Source organism: Letharia columbiana (assembly GCF_014066305.1).
Source record: "Letharia columbiana isolate WasteWater2 chromosome Unknown Sc0000083_s0, whole genome shotgun sequence".
Taxonomy (NCBI): domain Eukaryota; kingdom Fungi; phylum Ascomycota; class Lecanoromycetes; order Lecanorales; family Parmeliaceae; genus Letharia; species Letharia columbiana.
In genome coordinates this window covers 82,665-105,258 of record NW_023501128.1, presented here as the reverse complement: position 1 = coordinate 105,258, position 22,594 = coordinate 82,665, and the positions used below count along the sequence as shown (strand labels likewise).

Genomic DNA, 22,594 nt, shown 5'->3' with positions numbered 1-22,594 from the left:
CATCTCGAAAGCCTTTGTGATGCAACTCCTCGCCCCAAGAGTCGGCGTACCTCTATTCAAGATAGAGATGACATACCGTGGCCACCGCTCACCAAGTTGACCCGGGAGGCCCGAAGAGGGCCGCTTCTACGTTGATGAGCGAATGGAAGAGGAGTCTTGCGCCGAAGATTCATGATGAAGCTAACCCTTCAGCTAATTTAGCGTCGACAGACGACAAGACGGGTTAGTTCTCATACATCAGATATAAATTCGCCGTAGCAGTTAAATATCAGATACGACTTCATCGTTGGATGAGGCTTCCAGAACGTCAATCGTCATACGTCCAATATCATGAAGGGCTGTACTTGGAGAAGGACAGGTTTGCGCAAAATGCATTTAAAATGCAAGAGCACCAAACTTGAGTACAGAAAAAGGCGAGAGCTGTCTCCGCGAACCCTATCCTTAGCTATCCTACTTTATCTTTACCCTTCACGGAGGACTTTCTTCTCACCTTCTCGGTCTATCAAAGTCGGGTGGCCTGTGTGCACTCCAAGTTACTCGAGTCTCGCGCAAGGCACAATGGTCTCTGTTGCTTGCAGATCTGGACTGCCTTGCCAAGCTTGCCCAAGAAACATGCGCGTGTTATATGAGCATTGCGCTCCCAGACCCGAGCGGATTATGAGAGGACTGAAGGATGAGGATGCCAAGACTTGTCAGCCCTACACTAGCTGCCGCTGCTAACCTTCCAAAATCTCGTCCTAGCTAAGACCAACGAAAGATTCTGTGTGGGGACCAAGTATGAGTTTTCCTGGGATGCCAAGTGGCGCCGGTGGCGGAGTTGGAGGTGCCACCGCTGGTATGAGTGACCAAGAAGCAGCGATGGTCAAAGCTGTGAGCCCAAGCCTGCATGACATACAGAGCCAAGACGCGGCTGACAGTCTTTCGATGGTAGATGCAAGGAGCCATGGAAAGCTGTCCTTTTAAAACCGTTATTTCGGGGGGAATGGGCTTTGCTCTTGGAGGAGCTTTCGGCTTGTTTATGTCGAGCGTACGTGGCGCTAGCGCTGAAGATTTGGCGTCAACATGTTGTCGCTAATATGGAGGTCTTCTATTTTCAGATGAGCTACGATACCCCCTTGAGTGCCTCTGGCCAACAGCTTACCGACCTGCCGTTGCGGGAACAACTGCGAAGGGGCTTCAGAGACATGGGTTCGCGGTCGTTCGGTTCTGCGAAAAACTTTGGCTTAGTGGGCGCCATATTCGCTGGGACCGAGTGCTGCATTGAAGGCGTGGGTTATTATCCACATGAGTCTCACGAGATACGGGATTGATGATGGCTCTAGTACCGGGCGAAGAATGACCTTACAAACGGCATAACTGCAGGATGTATCACGGGAGGTGTTCTCGGTGCAAAAGCGGGCCCCCAGGCCGCTGCTATAGGGTGCGTTGGCTTCGCAGCGTTCAGTGCTGCCATAGATTCATACATGCGCATGGATTAAGAGACGAAAAGGGAAGAGCAGAGGGTATGGGATAGGCGTTTATAGTGGGAGCAAGCATAGCGCGGCGTTTTCACTCCATGCTCGATCAACTCCACTATCAGAAAATTGGTTTCAATGAGTAGGGCGGCGCTCCGAGGGTAACAAGGTACCATTAGAAACCAAATACCCAGACAAGAAATTGTCAGCAAAGCCTACAGTGTAACTGGCCATTAACCCAACATTCTGAAGGCAAGAGATACTGCTTGCGTTTCCGTGTTGGAACGGATGAAGCTTGGTGCTGGGGAGACAACGGATATATAGAATTTAAGATACTCAGAGATTGTACCGAGGAAATCGATCGACGAGGTCGCAACTTTCATTCGTAGAGCCTGCCGAACTTGCAGATATCACCACCAGTCACGGAAGGCGATATATGAGAGTACAGCGATTGGATGATGTCAACAATGGGCTTCTTCAAAACTTTCTAATAGATTCATCTCGTTGCTGGTTTCTTCGAGTCGAAGTCTCGCCATGCAATTTAGCTATTCCGTTGAAGAGCCACTCAATAGAGAACCGCCCATGCACGACTTGGTGTCGAGGTGAGCAGCATAAATAGGAAATATCTAGAATTTGTTGACTCCATGCAGTTTCTTTACAATCGCAGGTAACTACGATAGGAACCACGGGCCAATCCCCCATATAGCTGCTGAGGACCATATTGTTAAAGTCAACGGCCTTGTTCATCGACCTCTTGAGCTCTCGATTGAGCAGCTGAGGAGTCGGTACACGCAGCATGAGATCATTAGCGCTCTCCAGTGCGCTGGTAATCGACGCCATACCATGCGCACACTTCTCAAAGAGGTTGATGGGATCGATTGGGGTGATGGAGCCGTCATGAACTGCAAGTGGAGGGGACCCAAGCTCAAAGATATTCTAGATACCGCAGGAATCAATGTTCGGGATCGCAAAGGGGCCCATGTTGCCTTTGCTTGCTACAAAACTCACGTTCAAAATTCGGAATGGTACGGAGGATCAATAGAGTTGGACAGGGCGTTGAGAGACAATGCAGATGTCTTGATTGCACTTGAGGTATTCTCGCTATGTCAAACAAACCTTTGACGGTGCTTATGGCCCCTAGATGAACGGCGAGCCGCTCTCTATCAACCACGGCTTCCCCGCCAGAATGATCGTGCCTGGAGTGTCAGGATGTCGCTCTGTTAAGTGGGTAGATGAGATCACTGTGCAATCGGAAGAGTCAAGGAATCTCTATCAGCGCTATGACTACAAGAGACTACCACCCGAAGCCATGGACACGGAAAGCGCGAAGCAGTATTGGAACCAAACCTCAGCCCTTCAGGATATGCCAATCAATTCAGTCATCGCAGAACCCCAAAGTGGGGACACGGTCAGGCTGCCACCTTCAGGAAGAATCGAGGTTAAGGGCTATGCACTTCCCCAGGGTGACCAGGGACCGGTGGTGAAAGTGGAATGCTCGACAGATGAAGGGCAGACATGGGAGGCGGCTGAGATATTGAGTGGCAATGATCTTAAGGCGAAATGGTGTTGGGCATTGTGGAAGGCTACAGTTCGGCTTCACAAAGGGAAGAAGCGACGATTATTGTCTCGAGCCACTGACAACGGAGGAAACGTACAAACCGGTGAACCGGTAAGATCGAATTTCCATCTCCACCTACTTAAGACTACTGGGACATCTGACAACTCTTAGGTGTGGAATTTGAGAGGGGTAGGCTATGACGGGTATGGGGAGTCGAGAGATCTTATTGTGGTCTGAGAGGAGAAGGAGGAAGGGTATGAGTGTCAGAGGACGCAGCACCAGCCAGCATTTTTGCTTCCCATTCCCAATGATAATAATCAGATATTCGTCATGAACAGTCCATCAAGATAAAAGATAATGCAAAGGAATCAGCATACTCTCGTCACTGACTCTCAAGCTGCGTACATTGAACTTGGGCCGACCAAACCTTCGCTTTGTGATGAAACAACTTATCGAGTAGCCAGGGGCGCCACGCGACTAGCTTGGAAACCCTTGACGCCACAGAGCTTAGTCTACTTGTACAGTAAAGTAGTGCATCCCGCCTCTCGGGCCTACCTAGATAGGGCTGTTCTCGCCTTCTGGGTCTCTGGCTCTACCCACGACATTAGCGCGTCAACTAAGTACTTTAGATTATGATTTGACACTCGTCTTCTTTGTCAAAGTAAAATGGAAGCGAAAGCAGTACCAACAACGTTGAGCCTGTTAAGGTCACAACTTCTCCGTCGTTCTTCCTTTGTCGGTATGTCCCCGGAACGAGGGATTAGACCCACCCCCGAAACTCCCGCGACAAGTCCACACGGCATTCTGGATGACCGCGTAGCATTGCTGGTCTACTAATCCCAACCTTTTCCGCAGCTTCCTCCGAGAGCCTTCCGAATGCCGGGTCAGATAGGGTCGGAGACGAGCGCTTCGGATGCAACGCGCTTTCATGCATCTGATACAACCAACGCTCATGACGAAGGGCAGACTTCACCAAGCGACGATGGAAGCATAGAAAAGATGCCAGGTCCGTCAAAGAGGAAACGCCTCTCCGGCCTCTCTCGGCGGACCAGGGCAAAGACAAGAAATCTTTTCAAAATGGACGGTGCCGCGGAGGACGACCGGTCTGAGAATGAGGGAGAAGGGCCTCTAGACGATATGAAACGCGATCCTGCTTTCAATAGCAGCCAATTAATCAAGAAAAAGCGATTTCGCCCGGGGAAGACCGCCGACAAAACGCTCGGGGCAATTCAGTCGATCGGCAACGCCGTTGTTCACCCTATAAAGTCTGCCAAAAGCACGGCTACCAGGACCACTGCTGGTCAATTATCGAAAGCCGAGCGTCCTTTCCTCTCTCAGAAAGCCGACATGGAGTTTCTTCAGGCCCACGACAATCTCAAGCGCGCAGAGTCCACAAGCTCATCGAAGCAGGGCACGTCTGATGAGGAGCGAGAGTCCCTGATTGGTGGTCATCGAGACAAGATTCGAGAAATGGAAGAGCAGCGTGAGGGTCTACGTGCGGCGTGGACGACTAGTCGCCATGTCAGAAGGGTGAGAGTAGTCCCAAAAAGGCATATCAACTTTCCACACAACGAGTATTTTGTGGAAAGGGACGAGCGTGGAGAATTCGTACGCTACGACTGGCTGAAATGGCTAGGATATGTAATTCTGCATCGTTCCGGGTTTTAGACCAGAGTCCTAACGTCACGCGATAGAATCTCATCTACTACACCCAAGACTTCAGCGCTCAATACATTGACGATTTTGAAGAGCTTCCCTTTGACATCGATAGCTCAAGACATTATGTTGAACGATTGATAATGGCCAGTGCACCTTGGCAATCATGGGCTATGAAGGTTCGTGCAGTCTATCGATGGGAGCACCCTCGAACTACTGGCGAGTGGTTTGCTCTTTATGTATTTCTCTGGTACACCCAACATATAATGGGCTTCCTAGTAAGCATAACAGTTTCCGTTGGAACTCATGCGTTAACGTAGGGAGATAGTATTCTTACATCATCTACATTGTGGTCATGAATCGTTACTATCCTACCACGGTCGAGTCTCTTCGAAAATCTCAGCGAAGAGCTTTCGATAGCAGCGTCAGCGCCAACATGTTCAGCGAATTGATTGATAAGCACGGACGTAATGATTGGCTCGATCCAGTCATGGATAGCTTGGGACCTTATGTTCAGCTTCAACTTGGTGGTACGTCTACATATCAGAGCTATTTCTTCCTAATCTGTATCCCAATCCGAGTCTTAAGACTTGTACCGAGAGTATCGTTCTCATCGGGCTTGTTTGTGACTCCTTTTCCCTTCCAAAGAAGCAGTACTGACTAGGAAAACCTGAAGACATGGCCAATATGCTTGAAGTCTTTTCCAAGTGAGTATCTTCTCTCCATCACAGCAATTCAATCGCGAGCGCTTATCGATCCCTAAGCTTTTATCATTGGAAACACCCTAAAAAGACTGTCGCCTCCCTCTATTTCTTTGCATCATGTCTCCTGGTATCAGTTCTCACCGACATGGAATTCTGTATGCAGATCGTCTGGTTCATTGTTGGGGGAGCTTTCTTTCTCTGTTGGCCGGTGTCGTCCCACTACCCGAAGTACCGATATCTGGTTTCCCCATTTAAATGGGTGCTTTGGGATATCCCGACGAACGCAGAATGGTCATTCATCTACTTGAGACGCAAAGCACAGATCACCCGTGAGCGAATCATAGAAAAGAAGGTCGAAGAAGGCCACTTCCGGGAGCTCGCCAGTGCTGCAGTAAACGAGTATACGGGACGCATGACAAATGTGCCTAAAATTAAGGTAGGGGGCAGTGGTTCGGAAGACGAAAACAGTGACGACGATGACGATGAAGGCTGGTATAGCGCGTGCTCAACGACCAGCGTCTTGGATGCTTCTGACATTCGATCCTTCCGATGTCAGTCACATAAAGTCATTGGGCGACTGATTATACATTCGAAAGGGATTCGCTTTGTTAGAAGTCTACCGAAGAAGGAGTTGTGGAGACGGGATTACCTCGACCTGGCGGAGATGAGAAAGGTGGAAGGGTCAGCAATGTCAAAGCTGGCTTCATTATCGCCCGATGAGCTTGAGATTAAATGTATCGACGGAAGCAAGATGCACTTTGAGGGAATGAAGGAAAGAGATGAGGCATTCAATACCGTGATTGCTTATTCGGGGATGCAATGGCAGAGCCTGCAAATTCTAAGCAATACCAAAGCTCAATCCTGAGACATGTCATTTGAGGTAACGGGCGCATGACACGAGACGGCGAAACAGCTAGACGTGCTCTTTTGCCAAGATGATGAAAGCACGGCCTCTGAGCGTTGAATTCACCCGTCGCGCAATGAATACCCAGGTGTATTAGAAAGTCGGAGGGTAAGTTACCCTTATAATGGACCTTAAAAATGCTCACGCCCCAGAACATCCAACAAATAATTGCAGGGTCAAAGCCTTTTCTTCGTTGGTATGTTCGAACCTTCAATGTTGTTTCGAGCACTGCGTTAGGCTGGACACTAAAATCAAGGTAAGGTACGAGTACCTTATATATATCAACCTGATCAAAGTTTGAATTATCAAGAATTGAAGTTCCGCCTGTCTTATTAGACTAAATGACATAATTGCTGAGGAGTGGTGCTGGCCAAAGCTAACGACTCGTATTAGTAGTGTATAAGCCTCAGAGATCCGAAAGAAAGATTTATCTTCCCGTGCTCTCTCTCTCTCTCTCTCTCTCTGTTATCTGGTAATTCGCCTAAACTGCGAGCTTTCTCCTCTCTCTATTCAAGACCATCGCCCGTCCCTTCGCTCATCAAGCATTCACTCCAACTCATTGTTAAGCTTTCATCCTACGCCAGGAAGAAGAAGAAGAAGAAGAAGAAGAAGAAGAAGAAGAAGAAGAAGAGAAGACAACGTAGGCACTCTCGTACTTCGCTGTTGGCACTCTTGATACTCTTGATACTGTATCAGGAGCCGCTCTGGGATCAAGAGCAAACAGATACCCATCTTACAGTAAATTGAATTTTTCAATCCTCGATACATGTGAGCATCCATTCCTTCCGTCTGAAGGTCCTACGCCAACGTATTCGCAGACGAGGGAACAGCTTTCTTTGACAGCTTCGAATAATTTTACTGGAGACGATCCGAGTGACGGTTTCATTCAGTGAGTAGCATCAGCCGACTTTAATTCTGTGTGCTAAAGACTGATTGTCTCAGCTACGTCAATCAACAAGGCTCCGTTGAGCAGAAGCTGACCTTTGCATCTGCCAACTCGGTAATACTACCGTTGATACAACTGATGAGGATGCCAGTACGGGCCGTGATTCGGTCCAAATCACCAGCAAACAGACATTCGATTCAAGCTTGTTCATATTCGACATTCTTCACACACCAAACGGCTGTGGGACTTGGTAAGCAGAAGAAGAAATCTACGCGGGGCTACTGGTGCGAAGATGTGCGTAGGCCTGCTATATGGACTGCAGATCCCTCGTCATGGCCCAAGACTGGTGGGATAGATGTCCTCGAAGCGGTCAATAGTGCAACCACGGGCAATCAGACGACTTTACACACAAGCAACGGATGCACCGTGCATGCCAAGCGCAAGGAGTTGGGCAAGGTCTTGACCAGAGATTGCTACAACGGAACAGACCAAATGCAGGGTGCGGCGTCCAAGGGCCAGACGATACTTTCGGGGAAGCACTCAACAACAATTGTGGTGGTGTGAGTAATCAATAAATCAGATCATGGCGCAAGGCAAATGTTAATAAGTTTCCATAAGTCTATGCAATGAAACTTCGTACCGTCGGCATCAGAGTGTGAAATTGTAGACGAGACTCCCTCCCAACAGACATCAGCGATGGCTGATCCATCATCCTAGAGCACCCCGCTTACAGAGTTTCCTTCCGCTGATTGCTCCATCACCGACCATTTCACTAACCAGAGCATCATCGTGAATAATGATCTATGTGGCAACTGGGCTAGAGAAGAGAATTCCTTTATGTCGAACACTGCTTGTTCTAGTTCGGCTAGCACCAATCAAGGATCATCGTTGTCGGCGTGCGAGACGATTGTAGCAACCAACGGAATAAATCTCGCCGAAGCATACTGGGGACTCGGTAGTATAAAAGTGTATCAGTCTCAGTGATGAGTGCTTCGGGGCGAATCATGATCAGAAAGGTTATCGACTAAGAGGAAATCAGAGGTTTTCAACGAGTGGCTTGCTTTGTCTGCACTTTCTCAAGCAGGCCGATATCATGTGTAAAAAACAACGGTCCCAGACTGGATAGAGAATTCGCTTTTTAGCCAAACCTAAGTCGTCCTTGAACAATCGTGTACAACACACTGTATAGGTCCGTCAAGATATAGGCTAAAGGCCAGACCAACTTTGCATATGGGCATCTCACTATTCAACACGCGGTTTTCGATGATCAATGTGCCCCCACAAGCGTCATGATGCACAGCAAGTCATAATCCGTAACCGGAAGACCTCACCCCTGCCAAAAAGATACCCTTAATGGCAAACACATTTGTTTTGACGTCCATTATGCGTCTTCCCTGGATTCTGCTTTCGATTGTTTGCGCGTCTCAGCCCATCCATGCGTCGAGATCTCTTGTGTCCTTCTTGGCTTTTGGACTCCCTGACCGAGGATCTTCACTGGGCACGGCCAGAAATCCTCCAAATCCATTACCTACCATTACGCTCTCTCTTCCTTTGTCCCTCCACTGAGGACTCAGTTGGTTATCAAGATACAAACTCATTGGTCTTGTGGTGGTCGCGGTAGCGTAACGATCCGCTAGCGTTGGAGGGCTAATGAGGGTAAGATTCCACTCCATTTCTGTGACAGCTTTGGTGTACAGACGAAGAGGGCGAGACACTACAGGAGTTACAGGCCGGTATGCCTTGCTGGTTCCGTTCACTGCGAAAGCGGGCTGTGGAGGCGGTAGGAGCATCGTCGGAAGCGCAGTGGAAAGGGCGTAAAGGTGTGACAGAGAGGGCAAAGCACCGCTGAGAATGGAGCTGGAAAGGTAAGAATAGTAACTGTCCGACAGAGATGAGAGCCCGCGAGGCGATGAATCTGCACTAGCGATCTCGTAGTAGAGATTGCGAAGCGAGCAAGAAGCTAAGGGTGGAGATTGCGACTGTGGGAGTGCATGAGCTACGCTCTCCGCAACGCGAAGGGTGATGAGAGAGGGAGCAGCGGCCAAGATTTGGAAGAGATCCGAGGGTAATACACCAGTGTTTGCCAGAGTTAGGGAGCTGAGAGTCTGTTTGACCTTAGGGCAAGAGAGGTAAGCTAAGAGTCCTTTGGCTGAGATTTTGGGGACATCTTGGAATTCCAGTACTGCCAGCGGCGGAAACGGGCTCATGTGCAAAGAGCTGAAGATACTGTCGTCGAGCGACTGAAGACTTGTGAATTTGATGTGGCGAAGAGCCTTGAGAGAGGCAAAGACGTCAGCGATTGTGGCCGGTATAGCAAGATGTAATAATTCGAGTGCCTCTAAATTCGGCCACTGCCTTGCCCCCGCCAACATCTGAAAGCTCGCTTCCGCACCGCCGGCATACTTCATCTGCCGAATATCTCCGCACCGAGCCTGCAGCTCCTGTCTCAGAGTGTTCGACGATGGGTCATCGTTATAGAAACCGTCAGGCAAATCAACATAGCGGAGGTTCGGCAGGACTGAGACAGTGCGTGCCAGATCTGCTTTGCACACCTCCCTTGTCATGTAGGGAATCTTAAGGTATTGCACTTGACAAGCCAGAGAGTAATTCTCTCGGACGGACCTAGAGAAGAGGTGTAGCCGTTCTTGCGGAGGGTCTTTAGGGGCGCCATTACGGCCAATGGAGGATCGCCTTTTACGTTTGGCAGATAGGTCTACTTCTCGCTCGCAATAATGGACGGTATCGATCCGCACATTATGATACCTGTGAAGGGTGAACTTAGCCTAAGGCGAGCATTGCTGAGTGCAAAGCCTTCCCCCCACTTGAAAAGTACTCACAAGAGGTTTTGCGCCGCCTCTGACAATTGCCTATTGACCAAGGCGCATTGTGAAAGGTCTCTCATATCGCATAGCATACATCCTCCATCAATCATCGACTCCTCACAGGAGGTATAGAAGTCGTCCCGCGAGTGCGGGCACACATAGCTAAAGAGCTCGGAAAGCAAAGTTGTCGAGAATCTAGCGGAGGGGTGGGGCTTTGGCAGACGATTCGGTGTGTCTGTTGGCGGCCATTTATATTGATTGTCAGTCCAGGTATCATCAGTGCTCTTAAGACGTGATCGTGTGCGGATATGGTCGAGGAGTTTCATCACGCCGTTGATGCTCGTCCCACAGATCAGGGCTCATGGGAATATGCGGGGCCCGGACAAGGGGACGCGTTTGCCGCGACGCCTCAAAACGTGGCTTATTTCTTGGCTGGAACACGGACTGAAGATGTGAAGGAAGATGTGAAGCGCTCCTTAGTAAAGAGTTGGAACCCTTTTGCCTAACAATTTTGCTAGACGATTTGGTACATGAACTGGCCAATGAAACAAAGGTATTTATGAAATACAAAAATAGCGATTCAAAATGAAGACAAGCCCCCCCCCCGCCCATTCCTCGTCTTGTTTGTACATGAGCAGACGTGGTTTCGAAACCTAAGCCAAGGTTATCTTGAAAGGACCCGAAAGATGCTTTGTTCTCGGACAAAGAGCGCTTTCTAATTGATATGAGAAGACACCTTGGTTGATTCATTCCAGGAAATGATGAAAAACTTTGTTGGTCCGGACGTATCCTTCAGCTTCCTCACAAGATGCTTCGGTTCATTTGACTCAAGGTGCTCATCGCTAGACGCCCATCATGGACTTTATAATGTAGTAAGTCTATCTATTCTCTGACACATACGTGTTGCAAATACGATCAGAGTGTTCTCGCATCTTTATGATCAGTATTAAGATCAAGGTGGAGCACGCATGTTTCAAATTCTAGCTCCCACGTATGAGCGCAAGCATCTTCGAAAATCGAAATAGATCGTAGTCTCTGCTGGTCGTGCTGGACAGGGTGACCAGTCAGGGAACCTTGTAATCAACACCCTAATCAGGTTTGCTTCAATGATGATCTACCATCTGGTACAAACACGTTCTCATACCCAACCCAATATGGTGACTCCAACAAATGAAGAGAACATAGTAGTGGACAAGTAAACAATGTAGAAGCAAGCAATAGCATGAGTGGAAAAACGGACCAGAACATGTATCATCGTCTTGATAATTGATGCTCGATACTCGACAGAAGCATGATGAGTTCTGATGACCCTCGTACATAAAGTACCTACGAGCGTGGTGCATACCTGCACTCTGCAGGAGGTGTAGCAGGACCTGAAACAGCCTAGTGGCGTTTCCCGACGGGGCCCGAAGCGAGATCACGTTGTTTCCTCTCGTGACAATTTCACCATCAATAGCCGACCAATTATTGCCAACCTCAGACCTCCTATCATTGATATTTCCTTCCTCCTCCCTTTCTACCTTTCTACCTTCTCACCCCAGTCGCTCCTTCAGCACCTCTCCTACAGCCACGATCTCGCGTTTACAGCAGTCCAGGAGACTTCAATTCCCGCCCATCCAATTTTTGCCTTCCAAATACCTCCGCCGCTCCTATCCATCAAGCGATACCTCCAAACGGCCAAGGCTTACCCTACTTTCTGAGTAAATAATATCGCACTACACGTCAAAGGCATTAGAAGCCTGGGCTATCGGCATGTCAAGCACTCAGGGGGCAAAGCCTGATATTGACCGCTACTTGGTTATTCATGTTGGTACTACTTGCGACGAACACGGCGTCTACGTGACCAAAGACTCCGCCGAGGTCATCGAGATTGGTTGGCTTTTGCTAGACGCCAAGAATTGTGAGGAGGTAGGTTATGGTGATATTTGGGATTACATAATTCAGCTAGCTCATACGCCACGTTATAGATTCATCGAGAGAGTGTCCTTGTCAAGCCTGTCAACACTCCCATTACTCCGCTTTGCAGTGAGTGTCACTCGCGACCCCCACCAAGCTTTATACTATCTGTTGCCTCTTTGCTGATCTTCCACAAGCGAGCCTGACCACTCTCACCTGGGAGCATGTACGGACAGCAGGCACCTTCCGAGATGCCATCAACCGCTTTGACGCATTTGCTTCCGAGCATCTGACCTCCAAGAGCCTCGAATTCGCTTTCGTTACCCTCGACTCATGGGATCTTCGCGTGCAGCTTCCCCGCGAGGCGCGAGACAAGGCTGTTGTGCTTCCTGCCTACCTCCAACACTCTCGCACCTTTGATCTACGTACCGAGTATCAACGCTGGCAGCAACACCACCCCGAGTCTCTGCCTTTTGGCCCAAGCTCTCTGGCAAACATCTGTGCAGCGTTGGAGGTCGAGCCTGTACAATCTTCCGCCCCGATCAAGCACAACCTTCCATTCCATCTGCAAGCTCTTGCGCCAGCTTCTCCTCGTCGCGCCATGGAAGAAGCGGTGACTCTAGCTAGGGTATTGCGTGGGCTCATCAGAAAGTCTCAGCCACCTCACGAGCATCCCGACGTACTGAGCCGGCCGATGGACGCAAGGGCCGACGTTCGTGCATTTCTCTCGGAGCGAAGTAAGGTACTACACATGAGCGGACTGCCCCACGACACTACTCAGTCCGAGCTTGAGAGCTGGTTTACCCAGTTCGGCGGTCGTCCGATTGCCTTCTGGACTTTACGTACGCCAGACCAGCACAAGCCTACTGGATCGGGGTTCGCTGTTTTCTCTTCGCACGAGGAGGTTAGTTGTTTCTATTCCTTGCAAATATTATTCTATGTGCACTACTTCACCCCCATGTCTCCGATTCAAGCACTCGTACCCACCGTACCTTGCATCTCCGAACGGCTATCAACTGACAACATCTCAGGCTGCAGAGAGTCTCTGCATGAATGGGCGTGCTCTCAATGAGAAAGCAATTGAGGTCTCGCCTTCATCAAGCCGTGTACTTGATCGTGCCGCCGAAATCCTGACGCCGTTCCCTCCAAGCAAGAATCGACCTCGACCTGGAGACTGGACTTGCCCTTCATGCGGCTTTTCGAACTTTCAGCGTCGTACAGCATGCTTCCGCTGCTCCTACCCCGCTGCAGGACCTGGCGGCGATCCAATGGGTTACTCAAACTATGGCTATGGTCCTCCTCACATGATGCCCCCTCAACAACACATGGGACATCACGGTGGACATGGCATGGGCCACGGACGTGGTGGAGGGGGTGGCATGGTTCCATTTCGAGCTGGCGATTGGAAATGTGGTTCTGAAGGCTGTGGATATCACAATTTTGCCAAGAATGTCAGTTGCCTCCGCTGCGGTGCTAGCCGTGCTGGGGCGGCAGTTGTAGCAGATTCAGCATTCCCATCTCCGCTTGAGCCACCATCGGGATATGGCATGGGTCCGCCTTCGATGGCTGGTACCCCGGGACCAGGTCCCTTCGCTGGTGCCTCGGGCGGCTTCGGCTCCGGCGGCTTTGGCGGCCAGCAGTACGGCGGGCCACCTAGTCAATACGCTCTACCCTCCGGCCTCGGTGCTCCGACTGGTGCCTATCCTCCTATGGGCGCTGGATACGGCCAAGGGCAGTCCGGTGGGCCGTTCGACAGTAGGGCTGCCGAAGCCGCTTTTACATCTGCTGGCACTGGCCCTTCTCCTTCTACCGGTGCTCAAAACGGATCATCAGCTTACAGCGGTACTGCCACATATGGCGGTATAGACGGGGGCTCTGATCCTTTTGCGTTCCTCTCGTCCGGTCTCGGAGGATTGTCGATGAACGACGACTCCCGGAGGAACGGCGCCAACTCGAACAAATCACCTGTTTAAGCGTGCAAAACCTATACTCTTCACGCGCTAAGAGCCAACTTCTGGAGCAATCTAATTACGCAACCGTGATGGGCCGAGGAGGGAACCTTGTATTTGTGTGAGTGGGACCGGTTCATTTCTCAAAAAAAAAAGCGGGGGGGGGGATTTACATGCGGACGCGACCTATTCAGGATAAGCATGACGATAGATCTCCACGTTTGGTCAAGCATAGCGGGATACGGCAGCAGAAAGCGGTGTTGGTTGGAGGACCAAAAGAATGGGCGATTTAGAATGGTGGTTCGCGCGCATTTCGAGCTTCTTTCCTCCATTTCTTTCTTCGATTTCCTCGTCACGAAACATTCAGCAAATGCACGGCTCATCTTCATACTATTCCACTAAGACGATCTCGTCGGTGGCTTTGGACGTTGGCTATATTGGCATTACAAAGAGCGTGGTGTTTGCGTGGTGGGCAATCGTTAGACACATGCATTCAACAAATACAGGGCACTTTACAAGTGCAAGTATTTACGGAGGGGGGGGGAGGGGGGTTGGTGGCAGGAGTACAGATTTCTTCGGTGGTGTAGTCGGATGGAATTACAAGGCTTAGATGATCGAGTTTGGGTTTGGACAGGTAGAATAGCATAGCATAGCTTCAATTTATCCCTTTCCGAGACCTTTGAGAATCCCTTTCAGTTACTGCTGCTTTGTGGTGGGTGAGAAGGTAATGAATGATTAACATTATGATGGACCTGCAATGCTTCCGTTGGCTGTCGGACCGTTGACAACTTGAATGCAGCCTGAGAGTGAGAGCCTCAAATCCTCGTGGCAAACAAATCGGCAACTGATCGGCTGCTCGGCACGGATACAGATCTAAAAAGCTTAAAGTATTTTACTTTTTTCTTTACTTTTCTTACTTCACGTTCCATTCACCGATTGTTCAGAATTCATAAGATCCTTAAGTCCGAGCCGAGAACACAAAATTATGCAAAGCATGAAAGATCGTCATTAAGCATCATTCATGAATCCCGTTGGTGACATTCTGCTTTCATTATTTTACATGGCGAAGTTTTGTTCCGGATTAGCATTGATTCTATCGTCGTAGGTACTCGTAGGTAGGAAGAAAGTGTCTTATGAAAGGGTAGCTTTGTTATTCATAATATTCTCCTTCTATATACACACCTCTGCAATATGTTTTTTCTCTTTTCTTCTTCTTCTTCTTCCAATTCTTCCAGCTCCGCATACCAGCCCCGCCACTCGCCATGGCTAGCGATACCTCGTCCAGTACCTTGACAGATGTCGATGCGGCTTCGCAATCCAAAATAAAAAGAGCAAGCCATTGGCAACTCGTCTCATCTCACGCACTCCTCACTCCTGCCGTCCTCAACCACGAGTACAATGGATCGGGCACAGAAGAAGATCCCTACCGGGTCGAGTTCATACCCAACGATCCTCGAGATCCCATGGGCTTTGCCATGTGGAAAAAGTGGGCGATTACTCTGTTGGTCGCTTTTGCAACGTTGGCCGTAGCCTTTGTTTCCTCTGCATATACTGGTGGCGTGAATCAGATCATATCGGGCTTCCACACCAGCGATGAAGTTGTCGTATTAGGAGTGTCACTCTTCGTTTTGGGTGTGAGTACTGGGCGATATAAGCACAGAAAAGAAAATAAGTCTAATTGACCCGCAGTTCGCCATTGGGCCCTTGCTTTGGGCTCCTCTTTCCGAGCTCTATGGCCGGCAAATCCTCTTCTTCACCACGTACGGTGTCCTTACGGCCTTCAACGCAGGAGCTGCTGGCGCTCAAAATATCCAGACTCTTATCATCCTCCGATTCTTCGCCGGCGCTTTTGGCTCCTCTCCCCTGACGAATGCCGGCGGTGTCATCGCGGACATGTTCCCTGCATCCCAGCGTGGGCTGGCCATGTCGGTTTTCGCTGCCGCACCGTTCATGGGTCCCACCTTGGGACCTATTGTCGGTGGATTTCTGGGTGAAACAGAGGGCTGGCGCTGGGTTGAAGGCCTCATGGCAATCTTTACCGGGGCCCGTAAGTTGTAATTTCCAAGGCAATTCTTCCCGATCATGCTGTCTTATGAGTCATCAGACATGTCTATTCTCTGCTCCTAAGACATGTCTCGCGATTCCGAATCCTTCCCGAAAGAGTAATGCTGACTCCGAAATCACCAAGTCTGGATCATCGGTTCCCTCACTATCCCCGAAACGTATGCACCTGTTCTCCTCAAAAACCGCGCAGCAGCCATGAGCAAGAAGACTGGTAAAGTCTACAGGTCCAAGATTGAATACGATAGAGGAAAACAGTCGCTCGGTCGATCTTTCAAGATAGCCTTGTCTCGGCCCTGGGTGCTTCTCCTCAAAGAACCTATCGTGCTCCTGCTTTCAATCTACATGGCCATCATCTACGGAACCCTTTACATGATGTTCGCAGCTTTCCCTATTGTGTACCAGCAAAATCGCCACTGGAGTGAGGGTATCGGTGGCTTGGCATTCCTGGGTGTCGCCGTCGGCATGATTGGTGCCGTCATTTACACTATTCCTGACAATTCTCGCTTTATACGCGCCGAAGCAGCTGGTATTGCCAAAGGTGAAGGAGGCGCGGCACCGGAAGCAAGACTACCGCCTGCAATGATTGGTAGTGTGTGTATCCCCATTGGACTGTTCATCTTTGCGTGGACAAACTACCCTTCCATCCACTGGATTGTTAGCATCATCTTTACGGCACCATTCGGCTTCGGCATGGTCCTCGTCTTTCTTTCGATTATGAACTACCTCATCGATGCATACACGATTTACGCGGCCAGTGTGCTGGCTGCTAATTCTGTATTACGAAGCATGTTTGGGGCGATATTCCCTCTCTTCACGACATACATGTACGACAATCTCGGTATCCACTGGGCGAGTACGATTCCAGCTTTCTTAGCCTTGGCCTGTGTGCCGTTCCCATTCTTATTCTACAAGTACGGACCTATCATCCGAAAAAAGTGTAAATACGCGAGAGAAGCTGCTGAAGTGATGGCTAAGATGAAGCAAAGGCAGCCGGAAGATGAGAGTATCAAGGACGAGGAGAGCGACTCAGGTGACTCTGAAAAGAAAATCGAACCGATAATGGAACCTGAAGGCGTGGAGGCTGCAAGATCGGATATCCGAGGGGATGACTCCGAAAGAGCAGCCAAATTGCAAGATCCTGAGAGAGACGTGGAGAAAGCGGAAGTGTGAGAGAAGGCGTACCTCTGCTTGGTTTGAACATATTTGGGAGACAAATTCATATTGCACGTTGCAGCATTAAGCGATCGGAGTTCTCTTTGTATATATTGCATGGGGAAACTTAGATGAATTGGCTGCATAGCCGAATGCCTACAGAGGGTATGTAAAAGTGGGAGCATATTAAGATGCATAATATCTGAAAAGGCAATTCGAATGATTTCGAACACTTCAAATTTTTGCGCACGTCACAATTTTGGGTTGAAGAAGTACTGGTGCTTGGATGGGATTCCCACGACGTCCTCGCTGGTCAGGTTGTGTCTGGGCAATGATCAAATCAACGCTATTGTTGGTGGCAGAGTACTTCTTAAGTTGCGTTCAAAGCTTCAAAAATCAAGTCACAGAGGAGACTTTTCGGATTCCAGTTCCTTATCTAGGTACCTTTGCCCATAGCTGCAATGATCTCTCTTTTCTTCTCCATTTCGATCGTCGGGAAGGAGCCTCCATCTTGCCTTTCGACGCGCTCTAGCAGACTGCCAGGCGCATACTGACGCTCCTCTCCTACATCCAGCATGGGTTCTTTCGCCTGCCTAATCCCAGTCATGACTCCCCTTCCCGTCCTTGCACCACCTTGACCACTACTCCTGCTGGCAAGGAGTCCACCAGTGAAAGCCATATCTCCCTTTCCTGGTGACACCGAAGTCTGCTTCCGCTCTAAGGGCGCACTGCTGCTGTGATCTCGACGCACGGTTTTCGACCGACCAATGCTGGGCCCATCTCCACCCCTGCTTGTAGGTCTACGCCATGTGGTAGAAGGTGGGATCGGCATAGCAGCCTCTGGTGTATTAGCCACTTCAACCAGGCCTCCAGCAGGTATTTGCTTAAGTACGACACCTCTGCCTTTCTTTGCATGCTGCGGTGGCTCCTGGTACTGAGGAGTCAAGTCGATCAAAGGCTTGGGTTTTGGACGTTGTGAGAGCGTTCGATTCATGCTGTTAACGAGATTGGTATTCGGCGTCGCCACGGCTTGATCTGGCTCAGCATTTTGTGTCTTCTCGCGCTCTCGTTGGGCTTTCTGGCGCTGGGTATATGTTCTACCGAGCAAACCTGTCGCCGCGAAGGGCTGAGGCTCTTCTTGCTGTACAGCCTGCACGAACGAAGGACCATGTTCATTTGGGGCACCTATATTAGCGTCTTTAGTGAGTTTCTTGGAATTCGGGGTCTGATTTTCGCTTCGACTGCGGAACGGCGTATCGTCGACAGAGTCCCCAGCTACACTGCGCCTAGGGTTGGCATTTCTGAAAGGAACGACATGCTCTGTGCTATCATTGGCCAATGTAAAGGCGTTGATCGAACTCATGCCTTGAGATGACGGCTCTGGCGGTCTGCGCTGGCCCTCCGTTTTCGAGAATTCACTATTTGAAAGCTTATGGATGTCTGCTTTCGTGGATAGTTTCTTAGGGCCCTGTGCACCTTCTTTTCCCTCGCCCATCACATTGACCAAGTACCAACTTCTCCATTCTAGGACGGCTGTGTACCAAGATGCAGCCAACGACTTATCGCTCGTTGAAAAGAAATGAACAAAATTGGCTGTACTTAAGAACATGCTCGACTTCTGCTGGCTCTTGACGGCGAAGCATATCTTTCTTGGTGGTCTGATCCTCTTGGCCGACTGCCGTGCGGTCGGAATATAGATATCAAAATCAGATATGTGACAGATGTTAGCTGTTTCACCACCTTCTCTCTTGGCTACTAGCATCTGTCCGTCTGAGCGTAGCGTGACCCATCGTTTGTCCCAATGGCCAGGTTTCTGTGAATAATGGATATATACCGATGTGTCCATAGGCTGGGAGCTCGAGCTGGAATGGAGATCCAGCAGATCATCCCTGCCGCCTGTAGGAGTTGGCTTAATTATCAATGTATTTTGCGCATCGTTGTCCCAGGAATTCAGCACATCACGGACATGCTCATACCTCCTAAGGGGGCGCTCAAGTCCTAATTGTTTGAACGACTCAAGGAGAATTGTGCTATTCGGATCAATAGACTCTGCCAACTGATCGGCAGCGGAGCCAATTATATCCAATGATGTCGTTGATGGCGTTACAGGAAGCAACATCAGATTCTGGTCATATTTGACCTTGACCCTGCGCTCTCCAGCATTGACAGCCGACACAGGAGCATCAAAAGCAGGTCTAACGCTAATTTGAGGCCGTTCAATGGCAATGGGCGCTGAGATCGTCCTCTTGAGCTCCTCCCTACTTTTGCGTAGGCGTTTTCCATTCGAGTGTCCAGCGATACGCTGCGTAAGGCCTCTCCCGGGCAATGTAGGTGATTTAATGATCGCAATCGCTTCGACGTTTTGGTGGGAACGGAAGCCCGGCCCCAGAGCGCGAGAATATTGCTCAGGGAATGTTGCTACCTTTTGACTCTGCGTTAGGTCTTGACCTGCTTCCTTGTGAGGCTCTGCTTCTATATCGTATCTTCTGCGCGGACGATTTTGCTGGTAGCATTGCAGAGCCTGTGATTGAGGAATGACCTCATCCTGTAACGTTGTACCATTCTTTGCCTTCCCCAGTTTCTCATGTTTCTGGGCCACAGATGCTTCAGATGGTTGGGCATCATTTGCAGATACTCGGTGCCTCTGCGTGGATTCATGAAGCGGTGGCCGTATCATAAGCCCTCTTCCATCTTCCCCATCGCTCTGGAGCCTTGGTTCGCGCGGAGAAAATGTAGTACTGCGCAGTCGCTGAAGCTGTTTTGCACTGAGGCTCGGAGAGTCTGACGGTTTGACGAGAGTCTTATGAGGACGTGGACCTTTGTATCGAGACCTGCTTCTTGCTATGGTCCCCTCGGCGGGTAGCGAGAGGCCGTCCGGGGAGGAAGGTGGAGGCATAATTGGTCGTGTTACAGGGTGTGGGGAGCAGGTCTGATGGAATTAAGTGCAAGACTTCTGCTCTTTTTTTCCATCGCTTGTACTTCAAGCGGTGCAGGGTGCGTTTTTTGCAACGTAAATCTTGAAATAGATGCATCTGCAGGATTGCGGTATGTAATTTCAACAACAGCTATAGCCTCTGATGGCACTTTACGTTTTAGATTCTGGTTGTACACGCGACTTTCCAGTAGGGCTGAAACAAGCGAGTAGAGATCCTACTGTACACTCCCCAGTGAATATTTGAGCCTCCCTCCAAGAGCTCCTTTCTAATGAGTGACGAGTATCCTTCTCTCCTGTCTGATACTCGTAGTAGCCTTGGAAGATGGCATGTGTTGGACAATAACATGGGTTCAAGACACGATTGCTGTGATAAGGATATCGAAACAGCCAAGAGAGCCCACTCTAGCGGGAAAGACATACTTTGCGTTAGTGAATGAGAACGATCTATGTAATCGTGTGGAAGTGTTGTGTTGGACTGGAGGAGTTGAAGACTAGGTCTACAGGTCAATAAATGATTAGATCTGTTTCTCCGTGTCTGGAGCTATTGTAAGGTACTCGTAAGTCGTATAGTTGGCGCTACTCGGCAATTTTCAATACCCATTCCTTTAGAGTACCTCAGGTACCGAAACCACAATATCTAAAGTAGCCACTCACCTCTTGCTATGACTACTCGACTCTCGACTCTCACCTCAAATTTCTTACCTTATTCGTTATGACATCTGTTGTAACTTCACTGGCGAAGGCTTTGCCCAAGCCAAAATACACTGGCGAATATGAGGAATTACCTAGTCAATCAAGAGGTCCACGAATCCTCGGTCCTGGATCTCTAGATGAGACACAGGTAGTCCTTAAGGTGAGCCCGTGTCTACCTCATCGTAGTGCTGCTTCGACTTTACTAACTCCGTCGCAGCGAAATGGACCTCCAGCATATGGATTAAGAGCAGGATGGCGCCCAAGGTCAGCGGAGGACTACGGCGACGGCGGGGCCTTTCCGGAAATCCCGGTGGCCCAGTACCCTCTCGACATGGGCAAAAAGCCTTCTTCGTCATCAAATGCTTTGGCTGTGCAAGTAGATGCGGAAGGCAAGGTCAAGTACGACGCCATTGCTCGGCAAGGCCATAATGACAAGCGGATTGTCCACACCAGTTTTCAGGATCTGATTCCGTTAAGACAAAGAGCGGATGTTGGGGAGATATCCTTGGATCGGCCGTCGGAAGAGGAGATCGCTGCGCAGACGGAGAAGACCAAGGATGCTCTGGCAAAACTGGTTTCTGGAGCTGTAGCTGCGCAGAAGCCGAAGAATGTCAAGGGCATCACCAGGAATGATCCTACATACGTCCGCTACACCCCGGCAAATCAAATGGGAGATGTGACCCGCAAGAATGATAGGATTATGAAGATCGTAGAGAGGCAACAAGATCCCATGGAGCCCCCAAAATTTAAGTAAGTCTGCATAGCAGAGTGGTTCGTTCTACAGAACAGAAAAAGCTGACTGTGATATCTTTCAGACACAAGAAGATCCCCAGGGGCCCTCCTTCACCGCCGCCACCAGTCATGCACTCGCCACCACGAAAACTTACTGCAGAAGATCAAGAGGCATGGAAGATCCCTCCTCCCATTTCGAACTGGAAGAACCCCAAGGGATACACTGTGCCATTAGACAAGCGCTTAGCGGCCGATGGTCGCGGCTTACAGGACGTTACCATTAACGACAAATTCGCCCAATTTGCAGAAGCTCTATTCACTGCGGACCGCCATGCTAGGGAGGAGGTGAAGCAACGCGCGGCCATGCAGCAGAAGGTCGCAGAAAGGGAAAGGATGGAGAAAGAAGACCAATTACGTATGCTTGCACAAAAAGCTCGTGAGGAACGATCGATGGCTGGGAGACGTACATCACATGCAAGGTCCGCCTCTGGTAGTAGAAGTCGACCATCCTCATACAGTCGGTCAGACAGCGAGGACGAAGCTACAAGGGAACGAGAACAGATGCGGCGGGAGAGAAGGCAAGAGAATGAGAAGCAACTTCGCCAGTCGCGCATGGGCACGGAACGCCGAGTCCAAATCTTAGCAAGGGAGCAAAACAGAGATATTTCCGAAAAGGTGGCTTTGGGCCTAGCCAAGCCTACACAATCATCAGAATCGATGTGGGATTCGCGTCTCTTCAACCAGACCAGTGGATTCGATACAGGATTCAACGAAGACCAAGCCTATGACAAGCCTCTTTTCGCCGCTCAAGACGCTATCAGCAGCATATACAGGCCTCGTGCGAATGTGGATGATGATGACGACGAGGAAGCTGGGGGAAAGGAGTATGACAAGATTGCGAAAAGCAATCGATTCGAAGTGCTAGGGAAAGCAAAGGAGGGATTCAAGGGCGCGGCTGATGCGGAGGTACGAGATGGTCCGGTGCAATTCGAGAAGGATGTTTCGAACGCCACGGATCCCTTCCATATCGATGAGATGATAAGGGATGTGACGGGAGGCGCAGGTGGGAACAAGCGGTACGGGGTGCAGGAGGCGGAGGAGAGGGCGTCGAAGCGTGCGAGAGTAGACGATGACGATCGATGAAAGCGCTCTGTATTTTAATTTCCATTAAAGGTACAAAGATTAGCTC

At 49.8% G+C, this 22,594-nt stretch overlaps 10 protein-coding genes across 10 annotated transcripts; 8 read left to right on the top strand and 2 right to left on the bottom strand.

The window, feature by feature from the left end:
* Nucleotides 1–777: 777 nt before the first annotated feature.
* Nucleotides 778–1,478, top strand: HO173_012549 (uncharacterized protein; the record flags this gene model as incomplete). The annotated part of the gene is made up of 4 exons (XM_037314418.1): nucleotides 778–870; nucleotides 932–1,027; nucleotides 1,098–1,268; nucleotides 1,323–1,478. 4 exons carry the CDS (start codon nucleotides 778–780, stop codon nucleotides 1,476–1,478), a joined length of 516 nt encoding a protein of 171 aa, XP_037158726.1.
* Nucleotides 1,479–1,988: 510 nt separating this feature from the next.
* HO173_012548 (uncharacterized protein) lies at nucleotides 1,989–3,249 on the top strand (the record flags this gene model as incomplete). Its single annotated transcript, XM_037314417.1, has 4 exons — nucleotides 1,989–2,056; nucleotides 2,105–2,546; nucleotides 2,596–3,123; nucleotides 3,184–3,249. The coding sequence occupies 4 exons, from the start codon at nucleotides 1,989–1,991 to the stop codon at nucleotides 3,247–3,249; spliced, it is 1,104 nt and encodes a 367-aa protein (XP_037158725.1).
* A 639-nt stretch (nucleotides 3,250–3,888) lies between these two features.
* Nucleotides 3,889–6,237, top strand: HO173_012547 (uncharacterized protein; the record flags this gene model as incomplete). Its single annotated transcript, XM_037314416.1, has 5 exons — nucleotides 3,889–4,653; nucleotides 4,707–4,946; nucleotides 4,997–5,198; nucleotides 5,345–5,375; nucleotides 5,433–6,237. The coding sequence occupies 5 exons, from the start codon at nucleotides 3,889–3,891 to the stop codon at nucleotides 6,235–6,237; spliced, it is 2,043 nt and encodes a 680-aa protein (XP_037158724.1).
* Nucleotides 6,238–6,400: 163 nt separating this feature from the next.
* HO173_012546 (uncharacterized protein) lies at nucleotides 6,401–7,726 on the top strand (the record flags this gene model as incomplete). The annotated part of the gene is made up of 3 exons (XM_037314415.1): nucleotides 6,401–6,472; nucleotides 7,095–7,165; nucleotides 7,219–7,726. 3 exons carry the CDS (start codon nucleotides 6,401–6,403, stop codon nucleotides 7,724–7,726), a joined length of 651 nt encoding a protein of 216 aa, XP_037158723.1.
* An 860-nt stretch (nucleotides 7,727–8,586) lies between these two features.
* Nucleotides 8,587–10,094, bottom strand: HO173_012545 (uncharacterized protein; the record flags this gene model as incomplete). Its single annotated transcript, XM_037314414.1, has 2 exons — nucleotides 8,587–9,925; nucleotides 10,000–10,094. 2 exons carry the CDS (start codon nucleotides 10,092–10,094, stop codon nucleotides 8,587–8,589), a joined length of 1,434 nt encoding a protein of 477 aa, XP_037158722.1.
* Nucleotides 10,095–10,292: 198 nt separating this feature from the next.
* HO173_012544 (uncharacterized protein) lies at nucleotides 10,293–11,684 on the top strand (the record flags this gene model as incomplete). Its single annotated transcript, XM_037314413.1, has 3 exons — nucleotides 10,293–10,448; nucleotides 10,503–10,537; nucleotides 11,372–11,684. 3 exons carry the CDS (start codon nucleotides 10,293–10,295, stop codon nucleotides 11,682–11,684), a joined length of 504 nt encoding a protein of 167 aa, XP_037158721.1.
* A 52-nt stretch (nucleotides 11,685–11,736) lies between these two features.
* HO173_012543 (uncharacterized protein) lies at nucleotides 11,737–13,853 on the top strand (the record flags this gene model as incomplete). Its single annotated transcript, XM_037314412.1, has 4 exons — nucleotides 11,737–11,892; nucleotides 11,952–12,009; nucleotides 12,078–12,784; nucleotides 12,912–13,853. 4 exons carry the CDS (start codon nucleotides 11,737–11,739, stop codon nucleotides 13,851–13,853), a joined length of 1,863 nt encoding a protein of 620 aa, XP_037158720.1.
* A 1,238-nt stretch (nucleotides 13,854–15,091) lies between these two features.
* Nucleotides 15,092–17,063, top strand: HO173_012542 (uncharacterized protein; the record flags this gene model as incomplete). The annotated part of the gene is made up of 3 exons (XM_037314411.1): nucleotides 15,092–15,463; nucleotides 15,519–15,876; nucleotides 16,018–17,063. The coding sequence occupies 3 exons, from the start codon at nucleotides 15,092–15,094 to the stop codon at nucleotides 17,061–17,063; spliced, it is 1,776 nt and encodes a 591-aa protein (XP_037158719.1).
* A 418-nt stretch (nucleotides 17,064–17,481) lies between these two features.
* Nucleotides 17,482–19,941, bottom strand: HO173_012541 (uncharacterized protein; the record flags this gene model as incomplete). The annotated part of the gene is made up of 1 exon (XM_037314410.1): nucleotides 17,482–19,941. One exon carries the CDS (start codon nucleotides 19,939–19,941, stop codon nucleotides 17,482–17,484), a length of 2,460 nt encoding a protein of 819 aa, XP_037158718.1.
* A 751-nt stretch (nucleotides 19,942–20,692) lies between these two features.
* Nucleotides 20,693–22,548, top strand: HO173_012540 (uncharacterized protein; the record flags this gene model as incomplete). The annotated part of the gene is made up of 3 exons (XM_037314409.1): nucleotides 20,693–20,833; nucleotides 20,891–21,423; nucleotides 21,489–22,548. 3 exons carry the CDS (start codon nucleotides 20,693–20,695, stop codon nucleotides 22,546–22,548), a joined length of 1,734 nt encoding a protein of 577 aa, XP_037158717.1.
* Between the last annotated feature and the right edge of the window lie 46 nt (nucleotides 22,549–22,594).